Source organism: Pogona vitticeps, chromosome 1, assembly GCF_051106095.1.
Source record: "Pogona vitticeps strain Pit_001003342236 chromosome 1, PviZW2.1, whole genome shotgun sequence".
NCBI classification, from domain to species: domain Eukaryota; kingdom Metazoa; phylum Chordata; class Lepidosauria; order Squamata; family Agamidae; genus Pogona; species Pogona vitticeps.
This window is the reverse complement of record NC_135783.1, coordinates 84374147-84397551: the sequence shown is the minus strand read 5'-3', so window position 1 is coordinate 84397551 and position 23405 is coordinate 84374147. Positions and strand designations below refer to the sequence as shown.

At 39.0% G+C, this 23405-nt stretch overlaps 1 protein-coding gene across 24 annotated transcripts in view; it reads right to left on the bottom strand.

Moving 5' to 3' along the window:
* Positions 1–23405, bottom strand: part of EPB41L2 (erythrocyte membrane protein band 4.1 like 2) — a 115377-nt gene that overhangs the window by 35126 nt on the left and 56846 nt on the right. For all 24 annotated transcript variants that reach the window (XM_078383354.1, XM_078383357.1, XM_020790708.3 and 21 more), the window contains exons 6-11: positions 21135–21216; positions 19595–19813; positions 17407–17494; positions 13289–13441; positions 7820–7917; positions 612–784 (exon numbers count right to left, since the gene is read on the bottom strand). In XM_078383354.1, coding sequence (XP_078239480.1) covers positions 612–784; positions 7820–7917; positions 13289–13441; positions 17407–17494; positions 19595–19813; positions 21135–21216 — 813 coding nt within the window. The remainder of the gene's footprint in view (positions 1–611; positions 785–7819; positions 7918–13288; positions 13442–17406; positions 17495–19594; positions 19814–21134; positions 21217–23405) is intronic.

Here is a 23405-nt window from a genome sequence, read left to right as displayed (position 1 = left end):
CTGCATGTCTGTTTGTGTTTTGTTCTTGTTTTTACCACTCCTGATGTTATCAACCATCCAAACTGATTGCAAAAAACAATTGCAAGAGGATGGGGAAAAAGCTAACAGAAACCATAAGGGGTGGGATATGTACAGCTCGTAGGTCTAGTGAAGTATTTTATGAATAGTTTTGATTATATTCCAGTTTCAACAAACGTTAGGAGAATAGCTAATAATAGCAACAATAATCATCTCCAAACCTAATGATTACTAATTAATAGGACTAATGGTTTGGATCAAAAGATGTTCCCACTCACAAAAGGAATATTTTTATACCTCCTCATTAAAGTGCCAAATGAGAAAAGTGAAACTAAATCTAGTAAAATTCTTCTTCTGCATAATCTTAAGCAAACATGAGAGCTATAGGATAATCTGTTGTAGCACTGTGACTGAATGGAACCTTGTGCATGCTCTCCTACAATCATTGCAAAACCTACTGTATTTATATTGGAAATATATCATGAAAGAATTTGAAGTGTAGAATTTAGGTACACTAAGTAACATTGTATATACTCATATTACCAAAGTATTATTTACTTCCTAAGGCAATAAGGAAATTATTAGGCTCTTACCACCATCAAGACTCCTGGAAACGCGTTTGCTTGAGGTCCTTTCAAAATATGGAGCAGGCCTGTCTATGAGATTGCTAGCTTGCCTTGTCTGTGCTTGAGTACGGCCACTATAGCGGAATTTGGAACCCAATGTCAAGAATTTGGCTTTTGCAGGCTGCTCTGGTGATACAAGTCTACAATCCCAAAAAATGGAACAGTCATACTCAGAGGTATATTCAAGATGATAAAGAAAAAGTACACCCTTTTGCAGTGGAAGATATTTCAAAACAAAATAAAACATACTATCTTCTTATATATATATTTTGTCCCTAGCAGTGTTTTATAACACAATGAACTAATCTGTAGGCATTATAACACACACTAAAATTCCTAAATGTAACCTATTTTTATCTAATAGTATCTAGTCAGTTAAAACATGAGATGGCATTAAAGAGGCTATACCCACAGACACACTCATCTCCAAAGTATAATCTTGCAAGACTACTTCCATATTTTGCCTCCCCGCTAAAGCCATGTAAATAAACTCAACTAAAAATAATTCATGTAGAAGGAAATCCAGCACACAGTTTCAAAAAATAGACAACTAGCACATACATTAGCTGGTTAGAAAGCTCACTGAGTTGGAGCACCTTGCTAAGGAGTCTAGATTCGACTCCCTATTGTGCCTTCTAGGAAAAAAGCAAGCCTGTGCACATGGAGAATCCTTGTCCCGCCTCCTCATCTGAGTGGTCTGCTGCTGGAGGAGGCAGACTGGGAAGCCAGCAATGGAGGATGACCTGGGTGGGGCACAATGGCCTGTGAGTGAGGCAGCCATCTGGGAGACGGGGGGAGGGAACATGCTGCACTTGTGGTGCCGGACAAAGATCTTTAACAAACATCTCTAATTCATAGCTTTAATTGGCCAATTTGGCAGCTATGCCACTCTGGGATGGCATAGAGGGTAGAAACGTCTGCAGCAGCAGCTGCACTGTGTACATTTGGCTGCAAATTCATCTAAGCCTACAACTAGGTAGGCATTTGATGGTGCTGGTTGTATAGATGCCGCTCACATATCAAAGGGACCGCTGGGATCCCTATTTGAATGCAACAAAAATGAACAACAGTGATGAAATGGTATTATTTTGAGTCCTCCAGCCTATGTATCTACAACATTCAGCTAATCCAGTCAGTTGCAGTATTTAAATACCACAGTTAACTTGTCTAATATAGTTGAATTGCTGATATCAACTGGCAACATTCAAAGAAAAGTCTGAGATTAGATTTATTAGCTGTAATTCTATTGTAGTGTCACACACGGAAGGTAAAAAACATAACATTATGTCATTCCTAGCCATCAATTAATGAGTCCCTGCTGGATTTCAGGGTTTCAGCCAGTAAAAGACAGGATGTGTGTGTGAAGAGATTTTTAAAATCTGGCTCACTATGTACTTGAATGTCACTTATATAAAGGCATAAGAAAAAATATTTACACCTTCTTTTAAAGAAAGTGAAATATGGGGGTGTAATAAAGAAACTGAAGTATTTCTCACGGACCTCTAACCCATACGTGATATAAAGGGTTGCAGTATTTTCTGTCAAAGCCACTATATGCAGAGTAAACTGTCTAAATACTGTCACTTGTTATAAAGATTCAGAGAAATGAATGTAAGGGTGTTTTTATGTTAAAAGTTCATAAACACTAACTTACTGATGCCTAGGCCCCCTTGCTCGGTATTTTCAAAAAGCAATTAAAAACATTGATGTTTCGGCAGGCCTTCCCTCCTAGTTAATTCCTGATCCCCTTCTCTTTTCTTTCCTAATGTTTTAACCCAATGGTTGAAAGTTTTCTATTATGTAACTCTTTTGTTTTTATAGTGTTATCCCATGTTGTAAGCCGCCTAGAGTGGTCTATCGACTAGATAGGCGGGATATAAATAAATAAAATAAATAAATAAATAAATACATAGGTATTCTGTTTTAACTAAGTAAAGATCAGATTTTACTTTATAGTTTTGTCATTATAAATGCATTTTTTAAAATATTGTAGTATAATGATTTGTGGACATCTTTGATGTGAAATGTTATAAAATCTAGAGGTGTGATGTAAGGTGACCACTAAAATATTAATTTGTGCAAAGGTTTTATATATAACTTATAGTTTTGATATAACAATTTTGTGTATTTTATTATTATATTGTACTACAATGATTTTCCATTGAGCAAAAAACATTAACTGAGAAAACCTGTAACTTGAAATTAGTATTTTATTATTATATCCACAACTTACCATTTCTATTAGATTTTCTGGTTTGCTTTTCAGTGTAAAGTCCTCTCATAAAATGGATTACAAAATGTTTTGTCTAGAATCTTATTCATTTTGCTAGTCAGAATACAGTGGTATAGATTGCAGTACTAAATTGCTGGTAATTAACAAGTCATATCTTATAGTCTTTGTTGGGCAACAACTCTTTGAGGTTCAGTCGCTCCTTGAGGTATACAGCCTCTCTTTTTCTGCTCTGGTCTGAGTAATGACATTGTACTTATAGGTTCCAAAATTTCAACATTTATTTTGGGAAGGTCTAAAAAAACTATCAGCATGAACTGGAATTGCTAACTTCTCTTCCTCGCCCAATCTTGGTTCATAACAGGGTTGTTAACATGAGTTTCAAACTGTCCAAATCAGGTGTGTGTCCCTTACTGTCAGTACTGATGGAGTTGACAGTACAAGGTCTTCAAGGGTAGTCTCATGCCTGGGATCCTCAATTCCCGACTCCAGTAAGTCCTACAGGTTGGTGTCTTATTGTTTCCTGTTCCAGATGGGTTGTGCCATCTCACCCTTTCTCTCCTCTCTCTCCTAGTTCGGCTTGTTCCTCTCTGATCCACCTAGCCCGCTCTTGGGCTTCCTTCTCATCCCAACAGAAAGGCTTCTGGGATCTTACTTCTTTCCTCCTCCTTGTAGGGTTTCATTAATTTTCCCACTTCTTAGTCCAGAGCTTTTCCATCCAGATCCACTACCAACCTGGTGGGATGATTCTCTCTTCTTTTCTTGCCTCTGCTTCTCCTGCTTCTGCCTCCTCTCCCCTGGGTCTTCCTTCCGTATATATCTCCTTCTCCTCTCCCTCTATGAGTTGCTTGTAGCAAAGTCCAATAGGCTGCCAGGTGATGTTCTAACAATTACTGGCTTCAGCTGTGCTCTCAGATACAGATAGAAGTAGACACAGGTAACATCAAGGGAATGTATGACGTTATCAAGCAGGCTTTAGGTCCACTACAGAAGAAATCTGCTCCTTTGAAGTCTGTTACAGGCTTGATCAGCCAGGACTGAGAATAGCAGATGGAACACTGGGTGTAGCGCTACTCTGAGCTATATTCTAGAGAGAATGTAGTAACCAAAGATGCATTAAATAACATCGAGTGCCTGACTGTCTTGGAAGAGTTGGACAGTGAACCAACTTTAGCAGAAATAAAAGCAGCCTTCGATTCAATGTATTTGTGAAGGCTTTCATGGCCGGGATCTAATGGTTGTTGTGGGTTTTTCGGGCTCTTTGGCCGTGTTGTGAAGGTTATTCTTCCTAACATTTCGGCAGTCTCTGTGGCCGGCATCTTCAGAGGACAGCCTTGGATTCCCTTGCCTCCAAGCAAGGCACCTGGGAAGGGCAACATCCCTGCTGAACTGCAGAAGTGCTGTGAAGAGATCATCACCAGCAAGCTGCATGAAATCTTTTGTCTTTGCTGAAGGGGAAGTGGAGTACCACAGGACATGAAGGATGCAAACATCGTCACATTGTATAAGAACAAAGGAGATAACTACCGTGGCATCTCTTTTCTCAGCATTGTAGGGAAGCTACTTGCCCGTGTTGTGCTGAAGAGGATCCAGGTGCTTGCAGACAGAAACTATCCAGAATTACAGTGTGGATTTCGAGCTAACAGATCCACCACTGGCATGGTATTTTCCCTCAGACAGTTGCAGGAGAAATGTAGGGAACAACGACAGCCACTCTTTGTGGCCTTCATAGACCTCAAAAAGCCCTTTGATATGGTTAGCAGGGACAGCCTTTTAAAAATACTTCCCATGATTGAATGTCCACCTTGACTCCTTAACATCAAGTTCTTTCATGAGGAAATGAAGGCCACTGAAGTTTTTGATGGCTCAACATCAGATCCCTTTGACATCCGAAGCGGAGTAAAACAGGGCTGTGTCCTCACGCCAACCCTGTTTGGGATCTTTTTTTGCTGTCATGCTGAAGCACGCCTTTGGAACTGCAACAAAGGTGTCTTTCTATGGACTAGATCAGATGGAAAGCTCTTTAATCTCTCTAGATTGAAAGCAAAGAACGAAGTCCAACTGAAATGCATGCAGGACTTCCTCTTCACCGATGGTGCAGCCACTGTTGCCCACTCTGCTGAAGACTTCCAACAACTCATGAATTGTTTTAGTAAGGCCTGCCAAGACTTTGGACTAACAATCAGTGTCTGAAGAAAACACAAGTCATGGGACAGGGTGTGGACTCACCTCTCTCTATTACCATCTCCACGCAAGAATTGGAGGTTGTTCATGACTTTGTGTACCTTGGCTCAACCATCTCTGACACATCCCTATATGTTGAGCTGGATAAACGCATTGGCAAAGCAGCTACCATGTTCTCTTGACTCACAAATAGAGTATGGCTTAGTAAGAAGCTGACGGCATATACCAAGATCCAGGTCTATAGAGCCTGTGTCCTGAGTACACTTCTGTACTGCAGTGAGTCCTGGACCTTTTGTGCACAGCAGGAGAGGAAGCTGAACACCTTCCATATGCGTTGTCTCCAACGCATTTTTGTTATCACCTGGTAGGACAAAGTTCCAAATAGAGTAGTCCTAGAAAGAGCTGGAATTTTTAACATGCATACATTACTGAAACAGTGAAGTCTACGTTGGCTTGGGCATCTTGTGAGAATGGCTGATGGTTGGATTTCAAAAGATCTCCTGTATGGAGAATTAGTGCAGGGAAATCGCCCCAGAGGGAGACCACAACTGTGATACAAGGATATCTCCAAGCAGGGTCTGAAGGCCTTAGGAATGGGCCTCAACAGATGGGAAACCTTGACATCTGAGCGTTCAGCCTGAGGTAGGCGGTGCATCATGGCCTCTCCCAATTTGAAGAGACACTTGTTCAACAGACTGAGGCAAAGAGGCAGTCCCGAAACCAGCAAAATCAGGGAGCTGGGCAGGGGACAGACTGCATTTGTCTTCAGTGTGGAAGGGACTGTCACTTTCAAATTGGGTTTCTCAGCCACACTAGACGCTGTTCCAAGACCTCTATTTAGAACACGTTACCATAGTCTCTTGAGACTGAAGGATACCTACCCCCTCTATCTTTCCCACCTTTTTCAATGGTTCTCTCACCTCCTTCACACAATCTGTTTCCTCCAATACCCTGGCTTCCTCCTCTCCTAAAAGTCCTAACTTCCTCAATGGTACTGACCCAGCTTCTTCTATCTGCTCTACCCGTTTCTCAATGTCTCTCCCTTCTCTCTCGTCTAAGGGGCTCATAACTCCTTCAGTCGCTGTCTGGATGTCAGCAGACTTCTCCCACCTCTCCACGGGGAGGATGGCACTCTGGCCAGGATAATAACTGGCTGGCCTTCATCCTCACAAACTCCAATTGAGGCTATCTGAGGAACTGCATCTCCCCAAGTCAGCCTCCTTGGGTTTTAAGGTCTTTAGTGCAGGTCTTTCTCTCTGTCCCACAACCTTCACAGATACAGTATATTTGGTCAGGACATAAGAGAAGGCATTTTCTGTGGCTGCTCTCAGGCTGTGGAGCTCTCTTCCAGAGGGAAAAAGGTTGGCCTCCTACCTGCTATCCTTTTACAGGCAGGCAAAGGCCTTTTGTTTTCTAATGTAAACTTCTGCTCAAAAAGGAGTTTTAAAGGGGATGTTAATCTTTTAAAATGAATTGTTTTAAAGGGACGTAACTTAGCTTTTTTGATGATTAACCCATTAAGTTTTTTAATATTGTAATTCATTGTATTTTTATTTTGAAAAATGCGTTTTAAAATTTTGGGCAAGCTGTTTCGGGGTCCTTTGCCAGAAGGAAAGCATTATATCAAATAAATAAAATAATCTATAAACTCATGCACCCAGCACATGTTTTTATAAGCAGCAACTTGTTAATTAGTGGCAATTCACCACTGCAGTTTATGACACTGTACTTACACTGGTATAACTAACAAACAGAATGTTAGTCTCTGAGGTACAAAATAAAAAATCAATTCACACAATCAGTAAGTTACATTCTGTACATAAGCATTACAGTAACAAGACAGGATAATAAATAAATTAATACCAAATTTTGCGATCCAAGACAATACATATATACACTTCTTTGCCTGTTTCTTTTATAAGAAAGCAATTTGTTCCCATTTTTCAGTATTTCAAGTCAATGAAGGAAGTCACAGCAAAGACTTGTATACATTCTGTTTGAATATGCAAGTGATTGTGACTACACAAAATAGATCTCACACATTTAGATTTTTAAAATTGTCTGCCCAAGGTCTTAAGAAGGACATATGTCTACATGAAATCATAGCAGAAATGTATCATATGGGATTTTTTAAAAAATAAAAAAGGGAATATAATCATGAAATAGTTGTCTTTAACAGCAGTAAGGAAAGAAAACCTAATCATTTTCCCATTTCAAATCAAAACGGACTTTTTCTGTTCAAAGAAGAAAAGATATAGTGATATTGTATCCACTAGACACGGGGTTATTCGTGGGAGATACGAATATGGGGATATGAATATGAATAGCACAACCACAGGTGCCACAGAGGCACATTCCCTCCCTACCAGAACCAGCCAGTTCACTCACCATTCAAAGAGCAGCACTCAGCTGCATTGTAATGTCAATTGTGGAAAGAGCCTGGCTATCTCTTCCCTGCCTCCCTGTGCAGTACACCTCTGCAGTGGGATGGGAAGTCTTCCTGCTCTGCCAATGAGTGGTCTGCTGCAAGGGAAAGCAGGGAAGAGCCAGCCAGGCTGCTTATACGATTGGCATGATGATGATGACAGACAACAGAGATGAGCGCTGCACTACAAATGGTGAGTGGACTGGCCATTTATGGGTGGAGGGAATGGGCCTCTGTGGCACCTGTGGTGTTGCTATTCAAATTTGTATCCTCAGGGATAAGAATACAAATAGCCCATGTCTAATATCCACCAAATAAAGAATATAAAATATTTACCTATAAAAGGTATGATGCTCCACACAAACCTTCCATAATCTCTTTGCAGCTCGGTGGTTTGGCAGTTTAAACCCAATAGTACTCTCGAACTGTTCCAACTGGAAAGATTTCATATACCAATATAAATATAATTTCTGAGGATTAACACAATTTCTGACCTTTCACAGCTGACCAGGCTAACAAATTCAGGAGTACAATAATCTCATTTACAGTGCCTCTCACTTTTTAAGATCAGAAGCACTCAAGACATTTCATATTTGTAGGTACTGCCTGAATTTTTAGACTAGTAGCTACTTTTCTCTTGGGGAAGAAAAACAAAGAAGCATATACAGTACAATACACATCTAACAGTTTAATGTGAAAAAGAATGTAAAGTTTTGTTATAATTACCCCAAAGAATAAAAAGAATTCTAAGAAAACATTTATTTAGTTTCAACAGGCAGCACAAATATTGTGCAAAGATGTTTTCACTTGCCTTTTTCACCGCTGACCTATTTGAGATAAAATGAGCTTACCAGAGTCATCCCAAACATATTTACCAAAGGGTATATCATACTGAACTCAACAGGACTAATTTCTGAGTACATGTAACTAGGGCTTTGCTTTTAGAATCATGCTATGTGTTTTTGGTAGGCTACATTCTTGTTAAATATATTTACCTTTATATGTTTCCTGTATTCTGAAAGCATCTTGGAGACCATGGAAAGTGAATATTTATATTGTTGAAAAGAAGAAACAGAGGGGCCACAATCAAAAGGCAATATAACATTCTTTAAAGTGGCAGCCACTTACAAATGGGTAGCAAATGCTTTCTCTGAAATCCTTTCCTCAGCATTCCAGCAGTCAAAGAGGCAAGCTATTTCTAAAGTAAACTGTGGTTTGCCAATACATCTATAACTGATGGAGCAAAAATTAAGGCTGTCCCAACTGTATGTGAAATTCTTGCAAGCACGCATATATAATAACTGAAATCCAATATTAAGTTGTAACTAATGAGTGAGTCAATTCCTCTGTAAGTTCCAGATGAAATGGGCCTACTCTAGTTGTAACATGCTACAGTATTTCAGCCACTGTGTTTTATCTGCAGTAGCGAATATACAAAGCTACTGCTGCTGACATATTTTTAGCAGCACAATCAGTTGCATGCCTATCTGTGCATCTCCTGAGTAGCAAGCTTCCTGCTGGCTAAAGTCCATTTATCTTCAGATGGATGTTAAGGAGGGGTTGGAGTTAATCCCACAAAAATCTGTGGTATGCCCCCATTGTGGCTTAATAGTTTGTAATCCTTATTCCCAAAGATGCAGTCAAGTAGATCCATCTACCTATCATATCCAGTGGTTTCTGGTCTGAGACGTTTTTACAATGATGAAGTTAGGCTATGGATGTTTTAGGAGAAAGGTGGCCTCTGTGCCATATGGGGGTCTTTGACTGTGTGGGGGTTGGTGGCAGGGTAGTTGGTTTAACCCATTACTCCCTGATGAGTTCTAATAAGCATACAGTACCAATATATACAGGTGTGGTCTTATCTTTATTGATCTGGCCATAAACAGGTTTAGACCTTGACGGTGGTGGCCGCTAAACCTCTAGTTTTAGGCTTTTGGCCATTTGAAGCATAACACTGGAATATGATCTAAAATCCTCAGATGGAGATGGAGGATTCATATCCACCACATCAGACTTTGGGTAGTGACCAGAATTGATAGAGAGATGTCAGATGGAGCGTTTTAATTTGGTGTGCTTCACACCGGTAGCTTTCGAGACTGCCAGATGGGAATACTTCTCCTTTAATTTCTTGCTTACATCTGATTGTAATAGTGAACATTAGTCTTAGGACAGAGATCTTCAATTTCAACCCCATTTAGGTGATGAAGATCAGAACCAGGATTTTTGGGCTCTGTTTAGATGTCGGGAAAATTGATGAAGTTGAGGGTAGTGAAATCAACCAACATCCTTGTATTGTTGGTACTGAGGTACTTGACACTGATGTGTCTCTTTGCTTCTGTCTCATTGTTGGTGGGTGTCAAGAGGATTTTCCTTGTGTGGGGTTTTTTTTTGTTTGTTTTTTGGATAATTAGTGGTTGGAACAAGAGACTTTGTAGCTAATCTGGGTGGGATCCAAATAGGATGTGGCTATTGTTGATGAGACAAATCTGGTGATGATCTCAAAGCCAACTACTCATTTCTCTGCTCTGGCAATTCTGATGCCAAGTGTTTACGTTTCTCATGCCAATGAGCATACTGTGCTGACATCGGAGAATGCATATTCAGGTCACAGAGAAAGCAAAGTTGTTTCTCTCTCTGCATTCTTGTATAGTCAAAGAAAGGTAGCAGAAAATGTCACTCTGGCCCCAGATAGATATGTGGTATGGCACCAAAGTAGTATGGAATATGTGTGTGAGAGATGTACATTGCCCCCTGAGAAAAATGTGTCTTAATGGACCTTTTAAAAGCTGGGGATCCTTTCTCTCTCTCCTCCCCTCCTCTCTCACATACACACACACACATTCACACCCTCAACACTGATGATGGCTGTGAATGTTCATGGTGAGGACCGTATGGGTTTAGAGGGGAGAGTTTGCTTAATGTCTGTTGAGTTAGTTGGCTCTGTTCCAGAGAACGGCTGAAGGATCCACACGTAAGTGATGTTTCTTCCTCTGTTGCTAAACCCAAGCATACTAGGTCCTCCTGGTATTTATCCTGAACTGGATGCTGCTGAAGGGAGGACCAGAGGAACCAATGGTTGGTCTTTACATTTTTGTGTTTCCTGCTTGGGTTTTGCCTTCTTTATTTTACTGACTGCAGAGTCTTGGGTTTCTTTCTCTTTCTTTACATAGAAATCAATGTTGCTTTCAAGGATGCCGTCAATTTCAAGGTGGAAAGCCTATCCTTGAGCTTGAGAAATGATGTCTTAAGTATAGAGTCCATTTTCTAAGGATCATGCCAAGTTTTAGTAGAAATTGTCTCTGAATGGAGTGTGTCCATCAGCATTTGTGTGGAAGGTATCTTTCAGATGGATACTGCTGGAGCCAGTGTTGTTTGTTTTGATAGCATGTCTATCACCTGTATTGATTTTTCCCACAGACAAAACTTTAAATGGGATTACCAGTTTTTTATGGTGACTGATAAATCTATGGCACATTCAGGTTTAGTGCCACTCACCTAGGAACCAAAGGCACTTAGAATGTCCATCAGTGAGAAGGGATCGTATCAGTGCATGTGACACACTTGTTAAATGGGCCCACTTGGGTCATTAAAGGGAGGAAGGCCTCAACATGAATACTATTTTTTTAAAGGGAAAAACTCACAAGTATGATGAAGAGGGGATAATGAAGGAAGGATGGACCACAGGTGAGAAAACAGTAGGTTAAAATTGTTTATAGCAGTCTGTGCTATTGCCACAGAGAGAGAGAGAGAGAGAGAGAGAGAGAGAGAGAGAGAGAGAGAGAGAGAGACTGTTTTCCTTAAAAAGCAGGATGAAATGTTTAAAAACGAGGGAAGGAGGGGCGGGGATGAGGGAGGAAAGCATACTCAGATCACCTCAATAGGAAAGAATGTAAAAGGGGAGGCATGGGTGAATTTGGGGGCAGAAATTTATGATCGGAGATCAGATAGATCTGTGTTGCTTCAAAATCAAGACATTGATTACACTGGGATGAAATTAGTAAATCGGATAGAAAATGCCTTAATTTCATAGATGGCATTTTAAAATTGGCAAAAAGGAGGCAAGAGGCGAATCTTGGACGTATGACACTGGAGCTGAGAAGCAAAAATGAAAAGGGAGAAAGTAACTTGCTGATTAAATAATAAAAAATCGTTGGTTTGAGAGATATATATAGTTAGGCATCCTTCAGTCTCGAAAGACTATGGTAGCGTGCTCTGTATGGAGGGCTTGGAACAGCGCCTAGTGTGGCTGAGAAGGCCAATTCGAGAGTGACAGTCTCTTCCACACTGAAGACAAACCCAGTCTGTCCCCTGTCCGGCTCCCTGGTTTTGCTGCTTATGTGACTTCCTCTTTGCCTCGGCCTGCTGGGCAAGGGTCTCTTCAAATTTGAAGAGATATATATATATAGTCACACATAAAGTAATATGAGTAATCATACTATAAGCAATTCTGGCCAGGTGGGAATCTCAATAGTAGACAAGCATATGTAATTATGAATCTTAGAAATGTTGATGAAGAATAATAATATTAGATGTTTTTGTTTTTATGGTACATATACAGAGATCAAATATGTGGGAATTACTATAGTGAGTATGTAGATAAGATCAGATATATACTATAATACCTTATTATTTGTAAAAATGGAGATATCTGAGGAAGGTATTGTCCTGGCTTGGAGGTTTTTTTTTGAGGGATAAGTAATCTTAAATATGAAATTAGAAATGCTTATGATGAGTATTGGATAGATGGGTATGCAGGTGAAAGAATTCTATAGAGATTTTATAGATGGCACTTCAAAGCTGGTAAAAAGAATGCAAGAAATGAATTCTAGATTTACAAGGCTATAAGTAATCTGAAATTCCTGGTCTATATATGGAGCAGAGAAATATAACAAAAATTAGAAGTTGCTTGCTGAATGTTTTAAATGGTTGATAAGTGCATATAACGTTTAAATTAGAATACGTATCTTGATTGTAACTGTTTAGAAGTTATTGTTTATAAGACAGAAATATAAAGACACTAAGTAATATATGAATCATAGTTTGTCTATGTATTAAGAATTGTTTGAATATAAGATCAATATAGGTGTAAGTTTATATTTTAGATAATGTATGTATGTTTATCATTATAAAGCTAGGAAGTCACGTTTTGATCTTAATAATGGTCTAAATATGTTAGTAAGGTAATATGGTTTATGTAGTCAGAATTATATACTAGATGGCTGTATGGAAATTATCTTTCCGCATATACATTTGTGTTTGTTTTGTATGTCTGTTTGTGATCGCAAAACAGTCATTGTAAAGTGGTTTTGTCGTTTAACGAGGTAACTGTTAAGCGAGGCACCACTGTAGGAGCACAGGCTCCTATTAAATTCCAATGCCACAGGCACAACTGATCTAGGAGAAACTGGAGGGGAGTGAAGCTCCGCTTCCTGTCAGATCAACAGCGGCATTAGTACCTCATAGGAAAGAGCACTGATAGGAGGCAAACTCGCTGCTCATCTGTCCTGGCAGCCCGGTCCTTCCAAGGCCACAGACCAGTATCAGTCCATGGTCTGGGGACCCATGTTTTATTGTGATATATGGCAGTTCTGAATAGTGATGTGTTACATCAACAACAGTCTCTCTGGTTCTCCAGTGAGTAAGTTCTTTCTGCTTTTCTTTTCCCATTAATTTTACCTTGGATGATAAGCTATAACGATCTGTACTTTTGTAAATTTCCTCACTTCTGTCTCACATTATTTGCAACATATACCATCTGATCATTTCATAAAATTTCTAAGGTGAATTTTAAGCCCAAATGCTTACCTCAGTTGGTCTGACTTTAATATAGAAGTTACTGCGTTTATAAGAAATCTTCAAAATTTTGGGCCAGGCAAAACGGTTGATTCGGAGCCTGTCCTTGTAAATAAGCAAGCCGTTGGCACATACTCCCAGCATGATGTCCACACCTTCAGAATCCTATTAAGACAATTGTGAAAGGAGTTTGAATATTGTAGGAATGTAAATAATAATAATAATAATAATAATAATAATAATAATAATAATAATAATAATAATAATAATAATATTTATTGTCATTGTAAGTACATACACAGTATACCCATACAATGAAATTCACAGACACCCAGAGACCAGACACATGCACACACGTAAAATTCCCCAAACACTCCCCACCCACTAGAAGTCCCCCACTAAAAATACAAATATCTACACCTCAGGCAAGTAACACAGTCCAACTAATTATTCACTACTGGTGGTCTTTAAGCTCATTATTAATTGCAATTATAGCTCTAGGATAAAAACTATTTAGAAAACGTGTGGTCCGAGTCTTAATTGTTCTATATCTTCTGCCAGACGGTAACAGTTCAAAAAAGTTATAAGCAGGATGGGAAGAGACTCTCAGGATGCTGTGTGACTTCCTCAGACAGCGGGATGTGAAGATGTCATCCAGGGTTGGTAGCTGGAGCCCGATGATATTCTGGGCAATTTTAATGGTTCTCTGTAGAGCTTTTTTTTCCGCTACAGAGCTACTCCCAAACCATGCCAGAATGTCATAGGTTAGGACACTCTCAATAGTGCTACGATAGTACGACAGAAGTAAATGCTGTGATAAATTTAACTTCCCGAGCATTCTCAGGAAATACAGCCTCTTCTGTGCCTTCTTTATTAGCATGTTGGCATTTATAGTCCATGAGAGGTCCTCTGAGATGTAAGTACCCAGAAATTTAAAACTACCAACTCTCTCCACTTCACCGTTTATGTACAGTGGTAAATGTACATTTCTCTTCCTCCTAAAATCAATTATGAGTTCTTTAGTTTTTTTGATGTTAAGTGTGAGATGATTTTCTTTACACCATAGTATCAATCTTTGTACTTCCTTTCTATAAGCAGACTCATTGTTCTTATTTATGAGTCCCACCACTGTCGTATCATCCGCAAATTTAATAATTGCATTGGTATTATATAGTATAATATAACACTTATATTATATATAAGTATATATATATATTATATATATATATACTTATATTATATATAGTATAATATAATACTTGAGCAGAGTACAGGATGCAGTGAGACCCTGGATGTAAGACAAGAATAAAATCATGTTTATCAAGGCTGAGGGAAATAAGGTTAGGTTCGAAACAATTCTGTTTCTGGTGAGAGAGAACTAGAGGAAAATAAGAGAAAGAAAGAGTATAAAAACTGGCAAGAGAGACTAGTATCAGAGCAGTAAAGACAGAGTGTGGGCACACAAATGCAGGAAGAAACCAAAATTGCAGGACAAAGCCAAGAGTATAATTGCGGGGGGGAATGACTATGCTTTAAAGGGGCAACAGCAAGAACAGATTTGAACCCCCAAAAAAACAGATTTGAACCCAAAAATCTAAAAACAAGAAAATATAGGAAGAGAAGATCAATAGTGTTGCATGCAGAACAGAAGAGATCCCTTAAGAGTGAGGAGACAGAGAAGTTTATAGCACAATCTGGCTTATTCTCAGACACATGTGCACTGTCTTCATACAGGTGTCCTCCAGATGCAGCTACAGCCATATGAAACCCATTTTCTTCCTTGTGATCTGGTCTTTGCCAGTTTCTTTGTGGCTGAAGTCTATAGCTTTATACATTTTTCTCAGATGTGGAAAATTCACTAGCAACAATAAAAACTTAATGCTCAACTAAATCCATTTTGTGCTATTAGGGCTTCAATTCTTTTGCATAACACATATCCAAATGTTTAGCTACCACTTCCCTATTGTCTTCCTAGTGAAAAATAGCATTTGCTGGAAATGCTATTATAGGCTTCAGAAAAGTATTTGTGTATCCTTACTGAATGAAAAAGTCATTGTTCCCTGCCAGATTGTTCTGCTTTTGAAAAAATATCTAAGGGGCTAAGGGGCTCTGAATTTGTGCAAAACTCACTACCTTTTCTTTGAACAGTTTTATTTTGCTTCAGGACTTCATAACGTAGAAGTTTTATAAAAGAAGATATAATGCTATTCTAAACTTGAGAAGGAAAATTATGACAACCAACTAAAAGGGATGTAAATTTATTTTCTCCCTGTTTTACCTCTATGTTCTCCTACAGATTCCCCATCATTGTGTATTCACATAAAGAGTATTCCTTTATTCTTTATTTGCTGCTTGCTGAAAGAGAAGCATTACTATTTCCACTGCACCATCTCATTACCTAGACCAGTGATGGCGAACCTATGGCACGCGTGGCACAGCTGGCACGCGTAGCCCTTTCTGCTGCCACGTGAGCCATAAGTCACTGGATCGCTACTCACCACCACCCCCTGCAGCCAAACCTGAGCAGGTGGCTGCAACCGCGGTGCTGGTGCCCGTACAGGCGGCAGGTCAGGATCTGGAGCAGCGGGTGCTGGTGGCAGATCCAGAATGGTGTCTTTAGGCACCTCTGTGCTTGGGATTCCCCCTTCTGCCCCCAGTTCCGGTTCCTCCGCTGCCACTTCTGGTTCTGCCGCCGCCACCGCCGTGGCAGCACACCACCCGCTGTCCCCCCCCCTCCAGTTTGGGCACATGAGCCCAAAAAGGTTCGCCACCACTGACCTAGACAGAAGTGACACCATCTCATTTAAAGGGAACAACGAGGTACTATAAAAGTCTGACTCATTCCCGTTTCCATGAAAGAACATGGTACCTCTTCCAGTCCCAGAGTATTTCTGGAGGAAGGAACAGTTTTGACTCGAGGAAGGAGTCTGTATGAAAGAGCACTGTAATAGAACCTCTGGGTATACAATGTAACCACTAAACATTCTCAATCAGACACTGCCAGTCAAAAGTGTAAACTAGACATGGGGACAAATATAAAAACAAATCAGGATATTTATTAAATATTCCTGATTTGTCAGATATTTGTTGCCTTGGAAGGCATCTGGAGGTCCCCTGCCGCCGATAGTGGCTCCGAAGCACTATCGGCGGTGGGGGGACCTCCTAGATGCCTCCCATGGCGGTGGAGCAGCCCTGGAAGGCATCCGGAGGCACGACCAACGGCCTACAGACTGGAAGGGGAAGGCGCTTTCCCCGCCTCCCCCTTCTAGTCCGTAGGTCGATTCTCCGACCGCAAGTCAAAGTGAAACTTTGCGGCCAAAGAAGTCCGTAGGTCGAAAAGTACGTCAGTGCAGCCGACCGTAAGTCAAGACTCCACTGTACTGAAATTGTTTTTAATGATAACATGTATTGCAACAGAATTTTTTAAGTCAGTGGTCCCCAACCTTGGGCCTCCAGATGTTCTTGGACTACAACTCCCAGAAGCCTACACAACCACTTCTGCTGGCCAGGATTTCTGGGAGTTGAAGTCCAAGAACATCTGGAGGCCCAAGGTTGAGGACCACTGTTTTAAGTGACTATAAAAGAGTTTTATCTAACTGGTAGCTTGTTGTTAAGAAAATAGCTTGTGACTAATTGGAAACAGTTTATAACTGTATCCTTTAGATTACTAAAACTTAAGTTTTTGCTGTTTAAACAGAAGCCCATATTTCATTAGAACCAATGTTATTTTTTTATATAGAGGAAATATTATCTATCTATGAGTGTTATATTAGAGGACTGTATATCTACAGTCAACCAGAAGATGACATGACTGCATTTGAATAAATGTGATGGTTGTACATGACAAAAGTAAAACATCCCCTGAAAATAAGCCCTAATGCTGCTTGGTAAATAAATCTTTTAAAGGAGGACTCATTTTTGAATTTCCAAAATACTAAAGGGTTGTTTATATTCAATTAATTGAATATAAACAAGGCACAATATCTTCTGAGACCACAACCAAGTTCCCTGACAGGTGTGTGAAGAACACAAATCCATTAAGTCTCTCATAGGGAGTCTGTAGATCAGGAGCCCTATATAGGAAATTCAGATTTCCCCCCCATGGTAACCGAAAAAGTGCTGACCAATACCTTAGCAGGATGTAAATCCACTCCATACATGGAAAGCCTCTTGGCATTTTCTAAAAACTGAGAATCAGCCTGTGCCGGTGTCAACCCTCTGAAAGTATTTATAAAAGGAAGAGGAAAAGGCAAAATTACTATGTTGAACAACATATATTTGCTTGATCAAATCTAACCAATCTAGACTGGCATTCTGTTTCTGACAATGGTTAGCCAAACACTTTTGAATGGAGTAGCAGTAACTAGTATTTTATCTACACAAGGACCTGCTCCTCATCAGTACAATGCCTCAGCTAAACGCAAATTTCATATCCAAGGCCAACTCATGCATTTGTAGAAAAAGGACTGAAATAAACGGATATGGTATTTGACAACTGCTTTGTTAGCAACAGGCTTACCAGAAACTGTTATACAGTGGTTGCCTCGCTTAGCAATTGCTTCGTTTAACGAAGAATTCACTTAACGATGTATTTCTTGGAGAAATTTTCCGCATCGTTTAACGATGTTCTCTATGGGGGATTTTCACTTAACGATGTCCGTTTTCGCTCATTTTTAAGTGTCTTAAAATGTTTGAAACCTGTTTTAAATGCTTGGAATCGGTAGTCCACCTTGTGAAACATGTGCAAACTTAATTTGGCTCTGTTCTGAGTCTTCGTTAATTTTTGGTGATTTTTTGTTTTTCCCCTTTAAATGCATTGAACGGACAATTGTGTTGTTAGTGACTGCCTCTAGAACCTATTTTTTAAAAAATAATTTACAACTCTGTACATTAAAATGAAAGTAGTGCTTCCTCAATAACTTGGAATATCAAGAAATGGTTGGTTCAAATGGTCTCATCACAAAAATTCAGCTAGATATTGCTATCAGTAAAAAGAGGGGGAGTCATGTAGGTAAAATGGAAACCAGATAAGCATAGCTACTGAAGTGCATTCTGAAAACAGATTATTGCTGCCTTTATCTCCCTCTCTCTCTCTCATCAAGGTGGCTTATACCATTAAAAACACAATACAGTATTAAAAACTAAAAACAGTAAATTATTCAAATATAAAAAAGAATTAAACATATTTACAATGTTAGGTAAAAGCATTACTAAAACAGATTTAAAAGCAACAAAAATACAAACCATCCCAATTTAAAACCTCTCTTAGACAGCCACTCACTAAGAAAAAAACTGCATAAGGAGAACGCTCTTTTCCTGCTTGTGAAAGGACAACAAAGACGGGGCCAGCCTCGCCAACCATGGGAGGGAGTTCCAGAGTCTGAAAGCAGTGACAGAGAAGGCCGTCATCTGTGTCTCCACCAAACACATCTGTGATGGTGGTGAGACTGACAGAAAGGCCTCCCCTAATGTTCTTAACATTTTGAGCAGGCTCATAAAGGGAGATGTGGTTCTGAGATAGCTTGGACCCAAGCCATTTAGGACTTGATAAGTTAAAACCAGCACTCTGAATTGTACCCGGAAATGGATCCACAGCCAGTGCAGCTGCAGTAAGAGAAGAGGTATGTGATCCTTGTTGTTGTTTAGTTGTTAAGTCATGTACGACTCTTCGTGACCCCATGGACCAGAGCATGCCAGGCCCTCCAGTCTTCCACTGCCTCACGGAGTTGGGCCAAATTCATGTTGGTAGCTTCAGTGACACTGTCCAACCAATGTGATCCTTGTAACCAGCCCCAATTACAGTCTGGATGCAGTGCTTTGGAACTGCTGAATTTTCCGAACACTTTCCAGCGGCAGCCCCACATACACAGTACAGATTCAGAACTATAAGCTCTACCTGACCTTTTTCCATCTGAAGGGTTTACTATCATTTTTGCTAAATAAGTCAATTGAACAACCTTTAGCTATGTTTCCATATAAGATCTACAAAATACCTTTAGTTAGAACAAAAACAAAAACTATTCAAGCTTGAACATTCCCAAATGTTCTAAATCAAAACTATAAGTAAACATCAAAGCTTAATATTACAGTTATTAGTATAATACTTATTGCGAAACTCAATTTTAAGACTAACTGGAGTTGATGCACTGAAATGAGAGGCATGTGTTAGTCATCATTTATCTAAGTCACACAGATTTCAAAGGGGTCACTCTAGTGGGGATTGACACAGCATTTGCCCCCCTGAAATACACCACAACACAGTATTAGCAAAGGGAAAGGGGAAAGGACTGTAGTTCTAGTGTTCAAAAGGTGATATACCTGTGTGTTTTGTGTAACTCGACTACTTTTTCCTCCATTTCTTTTGTTTGGTTGGGTGCAAACTGAAATTCCCCTATGTAATCATTGTTGTGTTCTTCTGGATCATAGTCACCTAATTCAGCTTGTAGTGTATATGAACCAAGGAGTGCATGAGTCACAAAAGAACATGGTAGCCGTCCAGAAGCAATATCTTGGCGAAGTTGCAAACACAGGAAGTATCTGAAAGGAGAAAAATGATATCCCTCAGACAAATATTTCCTATTTATCTTGAGAAAGCAGAAACTACTGACATGTTAGGAAGTCTGGAAACAATATTTAGTCTTGATTAATTAATGGTGATCTGCGAAGCCTTTGGGAAATTGTAAGAATATCTTTTAGCATGTGTTAACAATATCAAATGTAATCTATTTTCATGCAAATAGATGTGTGTTGTGAATCTTTAGTGTCTTAGTACAAATAGAATTGTGCTTAAAATATATATAAAAAGTAGACATTTTATTTTCACTATTAGCTTATACAATATTTAAATTAGGCTGTAGAATAGCCTATTATTGCTTATTAGTTTTAATTACAACTTTCAGCATTTAAAAAGAAAAACATGTGCTACTGAATTAGTTCAATGTATGCAGTGCACTTTGGAAGCAATGAAACAAGACATTTTTGTTCATATCTACCAGTTTTAGCCGTGCAAAACTATACTCTTTATTTCCCAACATCTTCCAAACATAAGTACTACTAATTCAAATGCAAATCACTGCATTGCCTTTCCCAAGAGAAACACACAAAAAGTTTAACAGAATTTGGCACCTAACTACTCCGAATTTTGGCAAACCAAGATACAACTTAAATAAGCCATTTTGCAAGATTGTTCAGATGAAGCTGAAGAGTTTAGTTGAACGAAAGCAGCTGGTTCAAACTGAAAACTTAAGAGTATTTTACTGAATTGGGAATAGATACTGCATCATGGTGCCTCCTGAAGAGCATCCAGATGACCACAATACCAGATTCATATATTTTGAGGACAGAACATTCCTCTTATAAACTATTTTAATTCAAATCAAAATATGCTTATTGAAGCGTTCTTTCAACAGAGAAGATGTTACACCCTTCACTTACCCTTTTAATGACCTACACTGTTGGAACATTTGCTATTGAATCAGTGTACTTTTCCTTTTGTTCAAACTTTTGCCTTCTACTCTATAGTCCTCCCACAACAATAAAAATCATCTCTTCATATTAAAAATCTTTTCTCCAGGAAATCCATCTAAAGTAGCACTTATGTATAAAGTAACACACATATATATCCACTTGCTGTGTCTTAGACTCATGATAAATACTTTGGAACTTAGGGTGTTGAGACTGCATAAGCAGCTAACATATTAAAAACAGCTCAAGATGTTAGGATACAGAACTATTTCCACAATTCTGAATCTCAGCTACTTTTTCTAAGGTTTACAAGATCTACAATTTTATAAAGTTATCTATGACAACATAAGATTCACAAGATCCAAAGTTATGTATGAATGGATTAATGATGTACCTGGTGATGTCTTCAGTTAACAGTGAAGGATCAGGTGGGTAAAACTTCACATTAAAGGTAAATAGCCAGGGCAAATCTACAACTGGGAAGGGAAAAAACTGAGTGAAAATGAAAAAGTGAAACATGCACATTCTCTTATTTATTTATTATTTATTTATTTATTAGATTTATATACCGCCTATCTAGAACGGATCTACTCTTAAGCTGCTTTTACAAATACAATATATAAATTGTATACAATGAGTTTTTAGCACTGTTCAGTCACTCTTGTAAACAGATAATAAACTGAAGTGGATTGGACATATTATTCATTTATTAATATCTTTTGCACCTCACAGGGAAGTCCTTACACGATAGCTTACAATGAAAATATTAAACATAACACAACTGACCAACTATAATCAAGCTAAATAAAGGCAGAAGGTGATCTCTCGAAATCTTTGCTCACTCAAGTTGCTTTCTATATATAAAGCTAGTTTCCAGTATCCATAGGTTAAAAAAAATAGCTTGAACCTAAAATTAGCAGGCAACCAAAATGAACTAATTTACACACAACTGCCAGTGATCAATCTTCAGGAACTCTAGTTTACTATAGCTGGGGAGCATGGCACTGACCAATCAATCACACTTGCAATCTCTATACCAGTCCACTTATAGTTGCCTTCACCCACAACATTTTATGTTGAAAGAAGGTGCATGAAGCACATGTATTTTGCTACAAAGAAAAATTATACTTGCTCCTTTAAAGCTAAAATGTTTTTTTAAATGTTGTGAGACCCGACTTTGGCAGCTGAGGCCCCCAAATATAGCCATCTGCTGCCCACCTTGGATATAGTGTGACATAAAACCAAGCAAAAAGCTAAAGCTATGGATTATTTCCTCCTCCACCCAACAAGCCAAAGTATTGAGCCAATAACAAACCCTGAATTCCATCTGACTTGTTTGGAGACAAACAAGCCAGAGTAACTGCTGCTGCTAGGTTCACACAGTACAGTGAACAAAGCATGGGCTGAAGCTGTGATTTGTTTAGTAGCTCCTGCTGAAAATGAGATTTCCCAGGAAAACAAGAAGCAGCACATGGCTTGTCATCCAGCAAGCTAAGGCTTCTGCAAAATCCTTGCTCGGTGTGATATCCAAGCATGCCACATGCATAGTGAAATATGAAAAGCTACGAAAAGCTGTGGGGGAGTCAGTAAGATTTCAACTGATCCATGGTCTTTCCCCTAGTACATACGTACATACTTTAGGGCTAAGAAGTATTTCTTCTGAAAATCAGCACATAGATCAGAAACCTTTTTCCTACAAAGGCTGTTGACCCACGGAGAAACAATCAATTGGAGTCTAGATGGCACCAGTAATAAGATACAGAAAATCAGCTAACAAAAAATGAAATACCTTTCCCACTTCTAAAAGAGAAAGTGGAAAGGTGGGAAGGCATACTATGTAGCCATTTGCTCTTCCTTTCCTTCTCCCCTTACAGTTTCTGTAGTGCAACCACCTTTCTCTCCTTCTGAGCTTCTCACACTAGCCTCTGAGGTAATAGGTCTGTGAGCTGCTTATGTTTGGGACTAATGTAAAATATGGGAGATGAAGCCCATTCCGTGTCCCTTGTTATCTGCAGCATAAGGGTTGCAGAAAGAGGCATATAAGTCCCCAAGCTTGAATATGTCTCCAGCAAAGAAAAACATGTTTCCTTTTTAAAAATTGTATGGTGGACTAGCTCTGTTGATTCCCCATATCAGGAATGCAAAATTGACTCAACCCACAGAGAAATTTATCTTTACAGGTAACATGATGAAAATGTTGAAGTTGTTTTCTATATATGGAAACTCCTGCTCTTCTCTTTCAAAAAAAAAAAAAAAAAAACCAAACAAACAAAAACAAAACAAAAAAACCATATACCTTTCCTACAATAATACAATGACCAAAATCCTGTTTCTTAGAGTAGGAAATGCACTAGAGTAGGACCACTGAATCAATTGGGATTTATTGAAGCAATTACTCTGTAAGTTCCATTCATTTCAATGTGGCTAGTCTAGTGCAATTACTGCATTAAGCAACAGGATTGCAGCCAATCCTAGACAAACTTAATCAAGGTAAGGTCCTCGGATTTCAATGGGACTTACTCTCTTATAAATTTTCAGGACTACAAACCTAAATATTTAAGTGGATAAAAATTTGTTGAGCTACAGCAGAATACATAAACATCTGCAAACCAAAGAATTATAAGCTTGATTTTTGAAGCACTGCAAAAAGAGAGTTGGTGTAACT